The sequence below is a fragment of the Didymella exigua genome (assembly GCF_010094145.1).
Source record: "Didymella exigua CBS 183.55 unplaced genomic scaffold M421scaffold_8, whole genome shotgun sequence".
In the NCBI taxonomy this organism is placed as follows: Eukaryota; Fungi; Ascomycota; class Dothideomycetes; order Pleosporales; family Didymellaceae; genus Didymella; species Didymella exigua.
This window is the reverse complement of record NW_022984782.1, coordinates 951,911-968,048: the sequence shown is the minus strand read 5'-3', so window position 1 is coordinate 968,048 and position 16,138 is coordinate 951,911. Positions and strand designations below refer to the sequence as shown.

General features: G+C 54.1%; 10 protein-coding genes across 10 annotated transcripts; 3 read left to right on the top strand and 7 right to left on the bottom strand.

Moving 5' to 3' along the window:
* Positions 1 to 475: 475 nt before the first annotated feature.
* Positions 476 to 1,832, top strand: M421DRAFT_3630 (uncharacterized protein; the record flags this gene model as incomplete). The annotated part of the gene is made up of 3 exons (XM_033589696.1): positions 476 to 718; positions 771 to 1,601; positions 1,650 to 1,832. The coding sequence occupies 3 exons, from the start codon at positions 476 to 478 to the stop codon at positions 1,830 to 1,832; spliced, it is 1,257 nt and encodes a 418-aa protein (XP_033450841.1).
* Positions 1,833 to 2,534: 702 nt separating this feature from the next.
* Positions 2,535 to 3,914, top strand: M421DRAFT_412843 (uncharacterized protein; the record flags this gene model as incomplete). The annotated part of the gene is made up of 4 exons (XM_033590436.1): positions 2,535 to 2,631; positions 2,684 to 2,799; positions 2,859 to 3,041; positions 3,093 to 3,914. 4 exons carry the CDS (start codon positions 2,535 to 2,537, stop codon positions 3,750 to 3,752), a joined length of 1,056 nt encoding a protein of 351 aa, XP_033450840.1. The 3' UTR covers positions 3,753 to 3,914.
* M421DRAFT_377288 (uncharacterized protein) lies at positions 3,915 to 6,163 on the bottom strand. Its single transcript, XM_033589824.1, has 5 exons — positions 5,831 to 6,163; positions 5,631 to 5,777; positions 4,581 to 5,579; positions 4,271 to 4,511; positions 3,915 to 4,222 (listed from the first exon to the last, which is right to left on the bottom strand). Exons 1-5 carry the CDS (start codon positions 6,008 to 6,010, stop codon positions 4,077 to 4,079), a joined length of 1,713 nt encoding a protein of 570 aa, XP_033450839.1. The 5' UTR covers positions 6,011 to 6,163; the 3' UTR covers positions 3,915 to 4,076.
* Positions 6,164 to 7,148, bottom strand: M421DRAFT_377287 (cytidine/deoxycytidylate deaminase family protein). Its single transcript, XM_033589823.1, has one exon. The coding sequence runs from the start codon at positions 6,981 to 6,983 to the stop codon at positions 6,318 to 6,320; it is 666 nt and encodes a 221-aa protein (XP_033450838.1). The 5' UTR covers positions 6,984 to 7,148; the 3' UTR covers positions 6,164 to 6,317.
* Positions 7,149 to 7,216: 68 nt separating this feature from the next.
* On the bottom strand, positions 7,217 to 8,299 carry M421DRAFT_99862 (enoyl coa-hydratase protein; the record flags this gene model as incomplete). Its single annotated transcript, XM_033598811.1, has 4 exons — positions 7,217 to 7,306; positions 7,348 to 7,659; positions 7,733 to 7,951; positions 8,285 to 8,299. 4 exons carry the CDS (start codon positions 8,297 to 8,299, stop codon positions 7,217 to 7,219), a joined length of 636 nt encoding a protein of 211 aa, XP_033450837.1.
* A 239-nt stretch (positions 8,300 to 8,538) lies between these two features.
* Positions 8,539 to 9,627, top strand: M421DRAFT_58602 (lactonohydrolase; the record flags this gene model as incomplete). The annotated part of the gene is made up of 1 exon (XM_033595617.1): positions 8,539 to 9,627. The coding sequence occupies one exon, from the start codon at positions 8,539 to 8,541 to the stop codon at positions 9,625 to 9,627; it is 1,089 nt and encodes a 362-aa protein (XP_033450836.1).
* Positions 9,628 to 9,884: 257 nt separating this feature from the next.
* On the bottom strand, positions 9,885 to 11,066 carry M421DRAFT_59000 (SET domain-containing protein; the record flags this gene model as incomplete). Its single annotated transcript, XM_033595649.1, has 1 exon — positions 9,885 to 11,066. The coding sequence occupies one exon, from the start codon at positions 11,064 to 11,066 to the stop codon at positions 9,885 to 9,887; it is 1,182 nt and encodes a 393-aa protein (XP_033450835.1).
* A 259-nt stretch (positions 11,067 to 11,325) lies between these two features.
* Positions 11,326 to 12,989, bottom strand: M421DRAFT_418884 (glycoside hydrolase family 62 protein). Its single transcript, XM_033591931.1, has one exon. The coding sequence runs from the start codon at positions 12,804 to 12,806 to the stop codon at positions 11,685 to 11,687; it is 1,122 nt and encodes a 373-aa protein (XP_033450834.1). The 5' UTR covers positions 12,807 to 12,989; the 3' UTR covers positions 11,326 to 11,684.
* Positions 12,990 to 13,990: 1,001 nt separating this feature from the next.
* M421DRAFT_91081 (glycoside hydrolase family 76 protein) lies at positions 13,991 to 15,292 on the bottom strand (the record flags this gene model as incomplete). The annotated part of the gene is made up of 1 exon (XM_033597910.1): positions 13,991 to 15,292. The coding sequence occupies one exon, from the start codon at positions 15,290 to 15,292 to the stop codon at positions 13,991 to 13,993; it is 1,302 nt and encodes a 433-aa protein (XP_033450833.1).
* M421DRAFT_377223 (uncharacterized protein) lies at positions 15,246 to 15,794 on the bottom strand. Its single transcript, XM_033589822.1, has 2 exons — positions 15,387 to 15,794; positions 15,246 to 15,334 (listed from the first exon to the last, which is right to left on the bottom strand). The coding sequence occupies exon 1, from the start codon at positions 15,709 to 15,711 to the stop codon at positions 15,415 to 15,417; it is 297 nt and encodes a 98-aa protein (XP_033450832.1). The 5' UTR covers positions 15,712 to 15,794; the 3' UTR covers positions 15,246 to 15,334; positions 15,387 to 15,414.
* Positions 15,795 to 16,138: the final 344 nt, after the last annotated feature.

The following is a 16,138-nucleotide window of genomic DNA, read 5'->3' as shown; positions in this document are numbered from 1 at the left end:
ACGCCCCTTGAGAAGGCGCGGAAACGATCGCCAACGGTAAGATCGTCGTCGACGTGACCCGACGGACCGTTCAAGCCCTGGTAATGAGCCGGGTATGACCGTTGATAGGCCAGGATCGAGGAGTGGCTGGTCTCTCACGGCTCGATAACAGCAGACGAACCAGGATGCACCGCGCTAGAGCACGAGGAGCGTTCCAAGGGCAAGGTGAAGGGCCTGACGCTAAGCGCCCATGCCAATGCGCAGCAGCATCCTCCGAGAAGCCTGGCAGAGGTGCCGCACTAGATCCACAATCGACTTGTTAAGATGGCCGCGGCGCCTCTAACAGCAGTCCCGATCAGCTCACCACTGTCCCAGGCATCACCATTCCAGTGAACTTGAACAATTGGTCCGGGGTAGATAAATCAAATACGACTGGGAATGCTAGGAGTCCACGGCCTGACATCACCCAGTTGGCCCACGTCACCGACCAGTTATCATGTCACTCAAGGTCGAGGATGTCGGGCCTCCACCGCATCTCTTTTCGGGCAGGTCTGCTACATGGCCTAGCTCCTACACTTCTCAAGCTTGTTCGCTAGGCTCATCGCCCGCGTTAAAGTCTCCCGAGCAGCCTCACACATACAGCCGCATGCACGAAAACCCCATGTCTTCACGCAACACGATTAACAGCCTCCCAACAACCGGCTGGTATGAACCGTCTATCTCAGCCAACGACTTCCAGGTTTGTCTTATTGACCCGAGTTAGACACAGATGACTAATCCTATACTACCAGTACACCGGATACGAACAGTACAACCCGCCTCGGTCTTCAGAGGTCCTTTCTCCACATTCGTCCACGTACCGGCATGGAAGTCAGGTATCCTCATTAACAGCACCCACGGATTCATCAGCAAGAGTGATATCGCCAGTGCCAGTGTATCCCCATAGTTCGTTGCTCAGCGAAACTGCACAGCAGTCAGTCGAGCTACAACAAGCCTCGGACGTCGCCTCGCAGCGGTCGCCGAATCACGCAAAGGTCGAATCACACGGTCAACCGCCGTCCCACGGCACCTTTTCGGTTCTGCAGCCTGTTCCGAGCCCATCCGCATGGTCTATTGATTCACTAGGAATCCACACGCCTTCGTTGCAGTCTGACTCGTATTTTGCGAACTTTACGCAGCACCAACGAGGCCTTCGCAGCGGAGAAGGTTCCATCGAAATGGCGTTGACTGCGCCGCAGCCGCGCCGTGTATTCACGCCCATAGCGCCTCAACCCATTGACACGCCACGATCGATGGCAGCAAAAAGGTCAAGAGATGATGACGAGTCGGCGGAGCTATCGAAGAGGAGGCGGCGGTCCGAATCGACCAATTCGACGCAGCTTGAGCTCACTGAAGAGGACAAGTTGCTGCTGAGGTTGAAGGAGGAGGAGTTGATGCCGTGGAAAGACATTGCAGCGCGGTTCCAGAACGACTTGGGCAAACAGTACCAGATCCCCGCACTGCAAATGCGGCTGAAGCGGCTACGGGAGCGAATGCGGGTGTGGGGCGAGGCGGACGTCAGGGCTCTCCGCATGGCGCATGAGTATTGGGCGCAGAACAAGTTCGACATCATTTCGCAAAAGGTAGGCCCTACAGACGAGTGCGATTTGAGCTTTGACTGACGAATCTAGATGGCCAAGTTTGGCGCTCAGGACAAGTGGACGGCCCGTCAGTGCGCACGCAAGTGGGCAGAGAACGATGCGCTGCCCGCAGCCATGCCGCAGCACGACCAGCACGCGCAGCACACGTTCACGCCGTACTCGATGAGCCCGGCGGAGCCGACGACGACATTCCTGCCGTACATGCACTCTTAGTGCGGCGCTGGAAGCTGATGAAACGACGAACACGTGTGGAGGTTTTGGTTTCTTCACGCTTGGGCGCATCTTTACGTGTTCCTCCATCGCTGTATTCTGTATACCCCATTGGCGCCTTGGCCGTTTCTCGCTCGCTGCTATATACCCTCGCTTGCGTATCTTGTCGTGCAGCCAGGATTCTGTACATGGTTGAAGACGCTGCAGTACATGCATAGGCCTATGAATGAACGACATAGCACTTTTCAATTGATAGGAGTGCTGGCATGACGATGGACGTGCTGGGGATGATGATGGACGTGCTGGGGATGTTGACGGTCGTGCTGGGGCAGGGCAGCGTGACGACGTGTCTGTTTGGGCAAGCGTCATGCAGGGCTGCCAAGGCGGAACCGGTCCACGCAAGCTGTAGGACGACCGTCGCCCAACGCAACGTGAGGCAGCCACGACTATCAACAGCAGCACTGCGCTCCTTCACGCCCACCACAACAGCCACGGGCCCCTTGACTTCTGCGCCGTTCGCGCAGGAGTACCCCTTGCATCGCTGCGACACGCCCTCCCGCCGCTGAAGTCACCCTTCCTCCCACCAAGAGAGACCGCTCGCTGGAGCTTCCGCGGCTCTGCATTGAGACACGCCGACGCCCCCCCCCCCCCCCTCCCCCTCCCCCCGAGCGCTGTGTCGCCGTCACGCTCCAGAGGACCTGAGCCATGCAGTTCAACCTGTTCCACATCCTCGGCGACGTCTCACACACGTCGTCGAAGCTGATCCTGATGTGGGCCATGCACTCCAACAGCAGCTCCGAGGGTGCGTGCCTGCCCGGCCACGTGTAGAGTTGACCATGTCTGACACGGCGCAGGCGTCTCGCTCATCACGCAGGCCCTCTATGCGCTCGTCTTCTGCACGCGCTACCTCGACATCTTCACCACGAGCGGCACACGCGACGCCGCCCACATCTGGAACTTCACCCTCAAGGTCGGTGCCTGCCCGCCTGCCCGCCTGCACCCTGCGTTGACCATGGCTGACACGGCCAGATCTTCTACACGCTCTCCTCATTCTACATCATCTTCCTGATGACCAGCGTCTATGCCCGCACCCGCGAGCGCGAGAAGGCCTGGAAGCTCGGCATGTACTGTCTGCTAGGAGCCGTCGCCATGGCACCCTTGTGGTACCTGGTCTTCTCCAGCCACGTCGTCGGCCACAGCACCTTCATGAAGGCACGTGCCCTGTTTAACTCTCCCTCGTGACACGCTGACTCGCTCGTCCAGCTCCTTTGGGTCTTCTCCGAGATCCTCGAGTCCGTCTGCATCGTCCCGCAGCTGCTGCTCCTGCGCCAGACCACCGTGCCCACCGTCATAGACTCGTACTACCTCGTCACCCTCGGCGCCTACCGCTTCCTCTACGTCCTGAACTGGATCGTGCGCGGCGCCACCGAAAAAGGATACCGCGACCCCACAAGCTGGGTCTGGGGCACCATCCAGACCGCCCTGATGGTTGACTTCGCCTGGGTCTACTACACTCGCCAGCGCGTCAAGTTGCGCCAGGGCGGCGTCGTTGACTCCGAGGATCTGGGCCGGGGCTGGTTGGTTGGCCGACTGGCGGGCATGGCACCCAAGAGCGCCGACAACTTCGACTACGACGAGGAGGCTGCGCCGCAGAGGACCTCGCAGCCGAACAAGTGGGGTCGCAGAGGCATCAGCGTGTCTGCGGACGAGGGCGTGTTAGATGCGCCGAAGCACAACGACGTGGGTCGCGATTCGGAGACGCAGCCGCTGGCTGATCCGGCTGCCTTTGAGGACGATGAAAGTGATGATGATGCGCCGGCCGCAGCCAGCTCGAGTACTACGCATGCGCACGAGAGCGGTGTCAGGGGGGACGAGTGGGACGAAGATGTTGACGAGGACGCGAAGGCACATGATGTGAAATGAGCATTTTGACGCCTTTCACCATTGCTTCAGCGAGTTCGTTGCGTTTTGCGGCATCGAACTAAGCGAATGCCATGCATTACCTGTCCATGATCATGTTTCTCGAAAGCCGTTTCAGCCGAAGAAATGACAGGTTTCGAGTCAGCCAAGGCTACGCTCTAATGAAGACCAACGGTGAAGCGGCTTTCAAGATCGTCTCTTTTCTTTTCGGACACCGCATTGGAGTGGGTCTATAGAATTTCTCCACCCGAGAGTAAGAGAGACTGTTACCATCTCATTAAGACTATGATGAAGTTACGACGGAGGCTACCTACGACCTGATATCTGTCAATGTGTTCGCTCTATTTTCGGTGCGTACGACGGGCGGTTTCTTCCCACCCAAGGTCCGACAGGGCCGACCATTTCGGGCTTCAGATCCTGTACTGTATTGGCGCCTATGTTTCGCATTGTGTTGGTGATCTCTTCTTGGAAGACTGATAGAATTAGCGTTGCTCGACGTCCAGAGGAGTCAGCCATCTTACTTTTCAACAATCTCGCGACGCCATCCTCGCCATGTGTGCCGTTGGCGTATAACACTGGCCGGCCAATGCCAACAGCCCTTGCACCCAGAGCAAGTGCCTTCACGACATCGGCGCCGCTGCGTACACCGCCATCAACCATGACCTCGATCTGGGAGAAAAGCTCGGGACGCAGTTCGCGAAGTTCGTACAGTATGTCAATGGGCGCCGGAGCGTAGTCAGCCTGACGCCCGCCGTGATTAGACTGGTTCACACTTTTAGCACCTATCCATACACTTTGTATTGGTAGTATTGCGCGCAGTGCTGCACTTACAAGAATGACACCCTGCGCGCCGTGCTGAACACACAACTCGACATCCTCGACGGATTGTACGCCTTTGATTATGATCGGTAGATGCGTATGCTTTCTCACAAAAGCGATGTCATCCCATGTCAAATCCGTGGCTTGGTAACCACTAATTTGCTCCGAGACACTCGCTTTCTTCGCGTCAGCCGTCGGCGTCGTGATTGACTGCGGCGCCGGGGTATCGCTCGCTTCCCTCAGCTTTTCTCTCACATCGAGCGTTCGCTTCGACTGCCAGCAGACGTCTACAGTCAATATGATAGCGCTTGCACCGAGCTTTGTTACGCGCTCGACCAGTGCCGAGGATTCAGACCGGTCTTTATTGAGGTATAGCTGGAAGATAAGCGGTTGCCCTTCCAATCTCGCGTTGAACATTTCCTCCAGACCGCAGCTCGCATTTGCAGATATTGCCTGAACGACACCAGATCGTCCGGCCGCTTTGGTGATATTCACTTCTCCGAGCGGATGTCCCAATTTGGCCATTGCCGCAGGCGCGATGAAGATGGGCATCGATGTTGGCATCCCTAGGATTGTCGTTGCAGTCGAGCCATGCGACGTATCTCGCAGAATCCTCGGGCGGAAGAAGTATCTTCGCCAGGCATAGCGATTGTCCAAGAACGTAGCCTCCTCATCAGACGCACTCCGATAATATGCCCAAGCTGTGGCGCTGAGCACTCGTTCCGCCCAGTATTCAAAATCTTGGACGAGGAGCATGCGCCCTTCTGGAGGCATTTCTTCCCGTGCCTCTTGCCGCAATTTCTCATCATCCATGAGTTCTTGCTCCTCCGGTGCTGGGAGTGTATCGGGATCAATTGGTCCGAGGCAGTATTCTGGAGGCAATGTCCCAATCGCATCAGGCGGATGCAAGAGCGTGAACTTGACGCTCGCATCTTTACCCGCTTGTTGCAATATGGCCGATCGACCTCCTGGATGCGCTTCCAAAAACTCAGTCATGTTGTAGACCAGCCCCTTGATCAATCAGAATATACCCATCCGGCGGGCTCATAGGACAGTTCTTACATTGATGACCACCCAACAGTCGTCCTCCGTGGCATGCTTCTGCACCTCACCATACGAGATTAAAGCCTTGCGATCGCGTGATAAGGGCCTTGCAGCGTCGCATTGTAACGCTGTCTGTCCGTAAAAAGTATATCCGCCTGCGACGACCTAGTCAGGGTTTCAGAGGTTGCATTGAGTGTAAAGAGACGTGGACGACATACGGATGCAAGCGCCCATGCGCCTAGACGCCTGCCGAAAAAGGGGCCTGCAGCTGCGCGTGTGTTCGACCTTGATGTTGTCGTCTGAAATGTACGAAGTGCCCCAGATCGATTACGCGTCCCGGTACTGATGGCCCCGGATTTTGTATGCGCATGCCGCCAAAAGGTGCGTAATGAGGACATGATGGAGAAAAAGCGACGTAGTACCCATGGACCGGCCGATCGAGCGCGCGGTGTAATAAAGACGATGAATCCTACAGGTGAGAACACGATTGATGTCGCAGATGCAACGGGCAAAGTTTCCAAACTTGAAGAAGTGAAGGTTAGCGCTATCCGGCTGCTATCATCAATTGCCGATCGGCCTTTGACTTCGGCAATCGACAGAGCCTAGATACTTTCTCAAATACACTGAATTCAGTAGCTACATACTATTCGACCTCAAGATCATGCACAGCAAGCGAGGATTCTCGCTCACAACATGCTGCTGACCTCATTTCCAAACGCTTGCAGTCTCTGTTCCTTCTTGCTTGCCGTTTTGATACGTCTGGCTAAGCCCATTGTATAGCGCCTTTACCTCATTGGATTTCCTTGCAAGCTCTTCCCTCTCTATGGCATCATCGATACTGGCGATCATATCTGCCAAAGATCCTGCTTTGAAGAAATCGTTGTCCCGGTTGTACAACGGGCGCCTCTTTAGCGCCTCGTCATCCTCACCGTCAACCCGTACTCGAAACACTTGTTCCAGGATATGAATATCGTGTGGTATGTCGAACAGGTCCCTGCTATCTTCGTACGTGAACAAGTAGTAAACTTCCCTGAAGCCTGACCATGCGATGCCGCTCAGACATAAGCTGCAAGGCTCATGTGTGGCAAAGAAGACACAGTCCGTTCGGGGGTTTGGTCGAGTCTTTGGATCGGGGAAGTCGACTGTGAAGAACTGCTGGATACAATTGATCTCGCCATGGAGAAGAGGGGAGAGGGACTCGTGATTAGTGGCGACAGTGAGCGGGGCAAGATCGGTGTTGGAAAGGATAGCAGCGCCAAAGACTTTCGAACCCGAAGATACGCCTCCTGACGTGAGAGGTATGATGCGGTCCTCGACTGTCCTGAGCAGTGTCGAAACGAGGGTCGCCGGACTCATTGCTGAAGACTCCATATTTGGAGACAGGTATCGTGATCGAAGATGAGGCACGGAGGTATGCAGACGGTCGAGTCTTGGTCATATGTGGCATCGCTCGCCATTTGGATTAATATACCCTGTGCTGTGAGCGTGCGGCCCACTCCGTTCATGCACAATCGGCAACCTCCGAACATGTACGATAAGAGCCGGCGCGAACGACTCCGGACGAGCTTCACTGCTGACGCCAGATCCAAAGTACAGGATGATGATTACAGCTTCCCCGACCGTCCCTGGCCTCTCGCGAATCTTCTGGCTCCGTCTATTCTCTCCCTCGCGATGACCTCCTTTCCGTGGTCGAACTCGTACCTCAGTGCGTCTTCCAAAGTTGGGGAAACTGTACCAACAACCCCACAATCTTCATCGCCTCTTCGAGGGCCTTGCCTTTCGGCACAACTCGATTGGCCAAGCCCGTAGACAACGCCTCTTTGGCTGATACAGCCCTGCCGGTGAGAATCATGTCCATCGCGCGGCCTAGGCCAACGATGGCTTGAAGACGAACTATCCCACCATCGATCAACGGTACGCCAAAACGGCGACAGAAGACACCGAAGACAGCATCTTCCTCGACAACGCGCATGTCACCGAGAAGACTCAGCTTGAGACCGCCAGCTACAGCGTACCCAGAGACAGCACATATTACAGGCTTGTTGATCTGGAGACGAGAAGGACCCATAGGGCCTATGTTGCGGTCTGACACAGGCCTAAAGTGCAGCTTTTGAGTCCACTCCGTCCGTCGCCAGCTCTTGCAGATCTGCGCCTGCGCAGAATGTCCCGTTTGCGCCATGGAACACGGAAACTTTCTGAGTATCGTCATCCTCAAACTCTAAGAAGGCTGTGTAGAGTTTCTTCGCTGTAGAAGGGTTTATTGCATTGCGACGAGCGGCACGATTAATTGTGATGGTAGCGATTCCTGCCGATGAGGGATCGCACGTTACTGCTGAGGGCTCCCCGTTGGATGGAAGACATGTCGGGCCCCCGATATTGATGGAAACTGCGGGGTTTCGAATTCAAATCGTCAGAGCCGCTCACCTGAAGGAAGCAGGACGAGACCTCGGCACATCGTTGCACACCAGCCACAACTGGAGCAGTGTAAGTTCAAACAACAAGCGATCTGGAAAGCTCGGTACTTCAACTTTATGGCGAAGGAGTGACAAGCGTTGCGGCTCTGCCATCGGTGGTTTAGCCGCGTCGCTTCGCGCCCCGAACGGCAATCACAATGCACATCAGCTCAAAGTCCGACCTCGGGACCATCTCCATGTGGACATCTCCAGGGCTACCATGCCTCTAGGCATAATTTATTTTCGACCTATAAGGGCTCAATTCACGTTTGCCAGCGATTCAAACATTGCCCCCACCAAGCCCCGCATCACAGTCTGCCAGGGTCAGGACCTCATTGGGTGAGTGACGTTATGACAGGAAATTAAGTTGGTTCGTGGACTGATCGGCACTCATCGAGGTTGAACAATAAGGCATGGGAACTGGAGTGACAGCCATCTGGAAGATTATCATCACGACCATCATCGCAGCCGTCATGTCGAGCATCATACCCGTCGACTTGCTGTCCTACGCGACGAACCCAGCATATATCGATACCCTCGCTACGACAAACATCTCTAACCCTTCAACGATCGAGCTGCTTGCATACGATCAGAACTTTGCTACTGTTATTGGTGAGCGAGCAACAGCGCGACAGCTGTACAGTCTTGACTACCAAGCCTTCCACGAGGCTGGCATTTACAACAAGGAGACCAACAAGCTCTATGTGACGAGCAATTGGGCAGGTGACCTAAAAAATCCGATCAACGTCACAGTTATTGATCTCGCAAACAACTACTCGCTTACCTCTACACGCTACGCCGAGCTCGCTGAACCCAACGGCGGGACAACCTACTTCCCACCGGGCACCGAAGGAAACGGGTCATTTCCATCGCGAGTGCTGTACTGCGATCAGGGCGATTTCTACAACTATTCAGCCCTTGTCTCTGTCGACCCCGTCACAGGCGCATCAGAAAAGATCCTCACATCCTTCCTTGGACGCAACTTCTCCAGCATCAATGACGTGCGCCAGCATCCCGAGACAGGAGATCTGTGGTTCACAGACGCGGACTACGGGTATTTCCAGAACTTCAGGCCCGCGGCCACAATCCTCAAGCAAGTTTATCGCTTTTCCCCTAAGACTGGCGAGATCGCGGTCGTAGCGGATGGCTTCGTGCAACCTAATGGACTGGAATTCTCGCCAGATCTGAAGACCCTGTACATCAGCGATACGGGTGCTCAAGAATTTGCAAAGGACTTGACGCGGCCTGCATCTCTGTATGCTTTCGATATCATCAACAAGAAGAACCTAGCCGGTCGCAGGATGTTTGCGTATGCAGACAACGGGTTCCCTGATGGTGTGCACTGCGATACAGAAGGCAACGTGTGGGCAGGCTGCGGTGATGGCATTCATATTTGGAGCCCTGAGGGAACACTGTTAGGCAAGATCTGGACTGGATTGGAGACAAACAATTTCGCTTTTCTACCGGGTGCTGTCATGGTCTTTACAAACGCACAGCTCTGGATTGTGGAGAATATTACTGCAAAGGGAAGGGAAGTTTGTCGAGACTTCAGAGTGTGCTGACAGAGGGAACGCTGGATGGATGTAGTCACCAAAGTCGTACATGTCTATGCACAACCTTTCAAAGGTACATGAAATGCCCGCGAGATTTGTTATGGCGCTGCTAGACCAACAGATCAATGGGGGGCGCACATTTGAGCGTAGCTTTCCTCTCATCGCACAGGCAGGATGCCGTGCATTTGAATATGCAATCGAGTCCAGCTTCCCGTTTTCACATAACAAAATAAGGCAGGACATTTGTTGACCAAGTCGCCATGCCCTCAAATCGCCTCGCACCTCGGACATGCACAATCAAATCCCCAATTCTTCTTTAACACCCCCTTTCTCTTTTCGCGGCTCGTCTTCCACTCCTCGCCACTCAGGTACGTTATATTAAGCTCACCCCCTTCTCCAATGTCGCGACCAGCACGAAATTCCCACACGCGCCCGACACGTTTCTGCTCGATGTTCGGTCCACATGAGTGATTGAAGTAGCTTGCTGCCGGCCAGCAACCATACCCAAAGAACTCGCTTCCATCGTCTTCCAAGGACCGGATTCCGAACGAGTTGTGGCTGTCGCGGCTGCTGAGCAAGAACACAATCTCAGGACTCAGGTAGGACAGGAGAGGAAGGGGCAGGATAGCGAGCAGGTGCAAATATGAGCGTACGAAGGCGGCGAGATCGTCAGCGCTGTGGTAAGGTGTTTGGTCGTCGGCGAGCGCGAGAACTTTGGGCCAGTCCTGCGGATTGTTGTGGTACCAGATGATACCACTGACGATGAAGGCCATTACGTCTGGCGAGATCTTCCGCTGGAGCGCCTTGGAGAGTGCTTTGCGGTGCTGCTTAGTGATTCGCACTGACTCGATAACCTCCGTTGCATGGGGACTCGAAGACGAAGCCGTGGACTGCTCTACCTCCCGCAGAGTACGGATTAGAGACGCTTGAATCTCCACTTCCTCCCACGCTTTCGTAATTGCCTTGCTGGTCGGCCGTTGTAACCCCTCTTCTGCCATCTTGTCGCCCTCTTTGCTCCTTTTCTTGACCAGCGCTTCAACCGCCCTCCAAGCGTCCACTCCAACGCTTCCGTTCCAAATTCCCCACACATCCTGACATTGTGTAGAACAAAATGCAAAGCCGACACCCTGGTCCCGTATTGGCAGATCTCGGCCGTAATCATAGCTGAAGCATTGTCCACACACTTCGCGCCGGTATTCGCGAAGCAAGACATACAACGTGAGGTCATCCGAGCGCCAAAGTAGAGTGCCCTCCGGTAAGAATCGAGACGCGAATACGGCGCGGCCGGCGGTGGGAGTGTCGCGCACCTCGAAATCCTGCGTTGACGGAGCACCCGCTGGCAGTGACTTTGCAGGCCCACGCGACGGTGTTGAAGAGGCTGAAGACGGTCGTGAGATGCTACGTGCTGAGGACGCAGTCGTCGAGGTGGGGTCGTCGGAGGGGTACATTGTGATGTTCGGTACTGACGTTTGACGGGTGATTGACAGGCAAAGTAGCCCCTGGTGATCAGTATGAATGAATAGCTAGCTATGCGGCTGATCAAACTACGTAATTGCAGCAGCTAGGCAAAGACTCGCGATCAGAGACTCAGAATGACGCAAATAATGTCTACTGAATGATGTTGCGAGGATCAATTTCGTATGTCACTTGTAGAGGTACTAGAGCCGGAAGAGAAAAATCGCATGAATGAGGACATTATACGTGTGGGTTGCTTTGGGTGATTTAGGAAGGGCGCGAGAAGGATGAAGACTTGAAAGTGCTGTTGTGCGAACGATATTTTGTGTTCGTAGCGTAGCCGCCAGCCAGACCCTGAGATCGACAACATCCCTGCTAGCGCCTTGTGTCGATAGGACTGGATCCCACTTATGTGTCTGTCATGTGAGAGCTACGTCGTTCCGGTCCAGCCTGGCCAGCGGCCAGCCAATCCCAAGAAGCAACTGAGGGCAGATAATCAACGTAGTGACGCTCAAAAAGGTTCCAATCTGCTTGAGGGCTCGCGAAGCGGTTTATCTTTACAGATTACTTCCCTCCACATGCACTGGCAAGGTTCGTTCTCACGCAGATGTTCAGCATCCATCTTGAGTGAGAAGACCAAATTCCCACGGTAAGGCATTGTACGACACGTTGGTCGGAGATGGGTTGATGCCCTGGTACAAGAACCTCCAAGAACCACATGGACCCAGCCTCAGTCTTTGATCAACTTCATTCCTGATCATCTCACCGTGAGAGATGCTGATCGTCCAATTCTGACCAGGAGGGAACTTCACGTTCGCAGCGCCCATGAAAGGGCTCTCCTGGGTGCTCTGGAGTGCGTCCCATGGGCCCGCAAGATCCTTAGCCGTCCAGGACTTGAAGTAGCGAACGCCACCGCCAGACTCTCCCTGACCAATGCATTCGACGAGCAGCAGATAGGTGCCTTCGTCGAGGTGGTAGACATTCGATGCTTCGAAAAGGTCTTCCTTACGAGGCTCGGAAAGAGCGATCACGGGCTCGCTCATTCCGTTCGGGAACTGCGCAAGGGTGGTCTGACTGCGATAAAGGCGGCCATTGTCGTCGTGTGAAAACAAGTGGCAGTCAGTGTCATCGCAGATGACCCACATGTCGACCCAGTAACCTTGCTGGGGAGTCACAAGACCTTCAGCAATGAGAGCTGGCGTTCCAATAGGATAGAAGACTTCCGGGGCAGTCCAACCAGCTGGGTTGCCGATATCTGGGTTCGTGCTGTATGCGGCGTTGCCATTCTGGTAGATTAGGTACCACAGCTTCTGAAGTGCGAAGTAGAACACTTGAGGGGCAGCGCGGTAGCCAGTCCCGAGAGAGGCTTGGTCGAGATAGTAGAATGAAGCATCGTTCGCGTTTGCAATATCGGTGAAGTTGAAGTACAGCAAGTTGTAGCCCTCAGACCTCGCAGCACTGGCAAAAACGTGATAGGTGCCCTCGAGGAAGATGATCGAGGGATCCTTAACACCAGCAATATTTCGTGTATCATTTTTAGGAGTGACAAGAACTCCCGTCGATGTCCATTTGAAGCTGCTTGGAAGTTGTCCTGGCTTGTAAGGCGGTAGTGCAGAGTAGCCTTGAGGACCGGGTGGAGGCGCCGGTGGCAGTGCTCCTGGCTTCTGGCTCGGTTCTGGCGGCGCTGCTATAACAGTAGCTGCAAGTGCAAGGATGAGATTTGACCATTTCATGATGGCGGGTGAAGCTGCTTAGACTTGTGCTCTGAGATTCATGCTCGGACGTGATTGATTTATAGCTAACAGGCGGTGCTCTCATTAGCGATGCGGGCCGTGGCCTCTTCAACGTCAAATGAATACCCATGAAGAAGCTGTTAACGGAAGCAGTGAGCCGATGATGGACGCACCATGATCCTGCCGAATCGTGAAGCAAACGATTGCAGGAAGAGGAGAGCGATTTCCCTTGTGAGGTTAGCGTTGAAGACCTCGGAACAACGGTTAGACCTCCTGCAGTTTTGGTGATGCGATCCCGGCTGCGATCCATCTGATTGGACGAGATGCAATATAGGAGCAATTCCCACCGGCTGTCCAGTTCATTCGCCAACCTGGAAATTCGCCTCCGAATCAGATGCGAACCGCTGGCTGTGGAGATCAAGAGCCTGGACAATATCGGTAACTGACCTGGCTGTGCGGAGCCGGACCCAATTTCGTATCTAGGGAGGGTAGTTATAGCACCTCGCTCGAAGCAAGGCTGCCAGCGTGATTAGCGTGGAGCCCATTATATGAGTAATATAACCTAGAAGCATCGGTGAAGATCTCGGAACATAGGCCGAGTAACCTCCTCGGTGTGATCAATCCAAGGTCATCATATCGCTCCAGTCGATGACTGGCTCACCTTCGTAAACTTGGTTGCGAGGCGAGAGCCAAGACTCATCACAAGCATAGAGACTATCACAAAACAGTTCTGCAAAGTGCCTGTGCGAATCAAACGACTTTGGTGTACAGGCCAGAAGCATTCGCTCAACCTTCAGCAGTGATCAACCGCAATCGCGAACCAAAATACATGGTTTTACGTACGCAGTACGTATGTAGTGTGAATGCTGGGATCTTTCTTCTCCCATTTCGTTAGCGATATATGCCAGGCCAAGGATTCTTGGTGCTCAAAGGGTTATTGAGAAGGAATCGATCGTTGTGAAGTTACTGCAGTCAAACAGTGGAAGTTTTCGCCAGTCCAAGCCTCCCATTTCGGTGTGCGCCTCGTAATGCACCCAACGTCGCTTTTTCAACATCTGCGCGCCCAAAACCACACAGAATATGACGATATCGCATCATCATGTGTAGGGGTCCGGTAAGTCAGATCGCGAATTAGATGTTGACTAGCTACATCTGCTACTGGGCATATGTCAAAGTGCGGCATTCTACCACCGTATCCTGCCTGCAACAATCCGTGTGTTTCTCTTCGTACCAATCGTTCCCTCTTTTCCGCCAACACCTTGTAGCCTCAGCCCAGCATCTACAATCTCGAGCTGATTGAATGACGAGATGGCCCCCAGACCTTCAGTCGTCCCCGCCGTTGCCATGCTGCTAGCACCATCCATGATCGCCCCAATGCTCTCCCTCAGATCCGGGAGCAATTCCGCAGTAGCACCAAGCCACCTTGCCAATGTCCCCTTGAAACTGACCTGATCAGAGTCACAGCTGCCATCTGCCTCACACTTCGCCTCCCACAGCTCGCCGGTCTCCTCGTTGACAAAGTTGCGTTTCGCGGAAGCGATAAATCCCTTGGTTCTCTCCAGCCACTCCTCTTCACCAGTCAGTTTCGCCATGACTGCTGATCCGTACATGAAGACACCGACGTTGTAGCTCCACATATCGTGGTTCACGTCTACGCAGCCATTCTCGCCCTTCGCATCGTCCGTACCATCGTACACATCGAAGTCTGGGCTAATCAGACCAACGCCGACAGTCCAGTTATAGCTCTTGACTGCCCAAGCTTTGATATCCGCAGATGAGGTGAGCAGCGCAAGTCGAGTAGCCATCTGGAAGAACAATCCATTCGCAATCGTTGACTTGTAGTGCCACCCATCTGTTCCATCACCTTCGAGGATCTTCCACTTCATGCCGCCGTTGCATTTGTCGTTGTCCCAACGGGCTGTTTGCTCCTGGAAGACGTTCTGGGCGAGGGTTACCCATGGCACAGAGCCAGTGGGAGCGAGACTGGTTTCTGCAGCTGTGAGGGCTGCAAGCGCCCACCAGGCTTGGTCATCATTACCGGTCGCATGAACGGTCATGAAGTCGTTGGTGGCTGTGGCTTCGGTGATAAGCGTGTTCGACAGGAGGTTATCATATTGAGAGTCGCCCGTTGTCGAAGTGTAGGTCAAAAGTGCGTCGACAGCTGATCCAGATTGCCACCACCAGATCGGTTCGGCAAAGAGGGCGAGGCTCTGGTCTGGATAAGTGGCCCGGAGAGATGAGGCGAATGCGCCAGCATGGCTGAGCAGCAACTTGGCCTCAGGTACCGCAGCTGCTGTCGCGGACGCGGTTGCTGATTGGACTACGGGTGAGGTTAAAGAGGCGATCCGAGTTGAGATCGGTGTAATCGATGCTGAAGGCGTGGTTGGAGACGACTGAGGAGCGGACTTCGTCGAGTTTGAGAATAGCAATGGCGATTCTGGAAAGAAAAGCGTCACCAGCGGGATGATGTCTGCTGGGAGACGCATGTCGAAGAGATCTTCGTTTAAGGTGTGACGTAAAGGGGAGATCGAATTGAACTGAGCACTTTCGAGCGGTTGTAAATGAGCGAAATCGACTCACTGAGTCAAAAGAAAGTGCAGGCGCTGAGTCAAGAAATGAATGTCATGGACGAAAGACAGTCCACGTGTAGAAACAGGTCGCGAACGAAGGTATCACCGCTCCACAAGAACAACAAAACGGAATGTAGGAAGACAGCGAAAAGATAACGAGAAGGTGATTCCACTTCTTTCTGGACGCATCTGGGAGCCATGTCTTCGCCAAGGCGGAGACACTGACCCGGTAAACGCCCTGGGCCATGCCGTTGCGGACCCACATGTTGCATTGCCAACATGTGAATCGAACCTGTCCAAGGGTTTCTGCCTACCCTTCTGATGGGGATGTTCATATTGGCGCATGGCGACGTGGCGTCCGCCCCTGTTTCATGTGACAATATTGTGGGTCGCCGCGTGGTGTGAAACGTCGATAAGGAAATCTCTTTTCTATGATTCGGCGACGTGCAGAAATGAGCACAATCATGCGTCCTAACTTCGTCAGTTGCAGCCGTCGCACCTCTAGTTTTGGTGTCTCCTGTATAGGGCAGTGTTATAGAATCCGGCTTTATCCGTTGTGCATATGGAAGCGCGAGGCCCGTCCACGGCGTGTAGAATTAATGATACGGCTTCAAAGATCATAGAGCTTCCAGATGTATCTCTCATGTGGTAACCTGAGCGACTTGACTTAATTTGGGAAAATGGCGGAAAATTCGATGGAGCGGTCGGCATCAGGTATCCCACTAAGCTCACACATGGTTTCTTACCTCTGCGAGTTCTGAT

Coding starts and splice junctions, on each gene's coding strand:
- M421DRAFT_377288 (XM_033589824.1), bottom strand. CDS start 6,010: ATGTCCTCATTACGCACCTTTTGGCGGCATGCGCATACAAAATCCGGG. Junction 5,580..5,630: donor ACTGTTGGGTGGTCATCAAT/GTAAGAACTGTC, acceptor TGATTGATCAAG/GGGCTGGTCTACAACATGAC. Junction 4,223..4,270: donor CGTCGCGAGATTGTTGAAAA/GTAAGATGGCTG, acceptor TAATTCTATCAG/TCTTCCAAGAAGAGATCACC.
- M421DRAFT_377287 (XM_033589823.1), bottom strand. CDS start 6,983: ATGGAGTCTTCAGCAATGAGTCCGGCGACCCTCGTTTCGACACTGCTC.
- M421DRAFT_418884 (XM_033591931.1), bottom strand. CDS start 12,806: ATGAAATGGTCAAATCTCATCCTTGCACTTGCAGCTACTGTTATAGCA.
- M421DRAFT_377223 (XM_033589822.1), bottom strand. CDS start 15,711: ATGAACATCCCCATCAGAAGGGTAGGCAGAAACCCTTGGACAGGTTCG.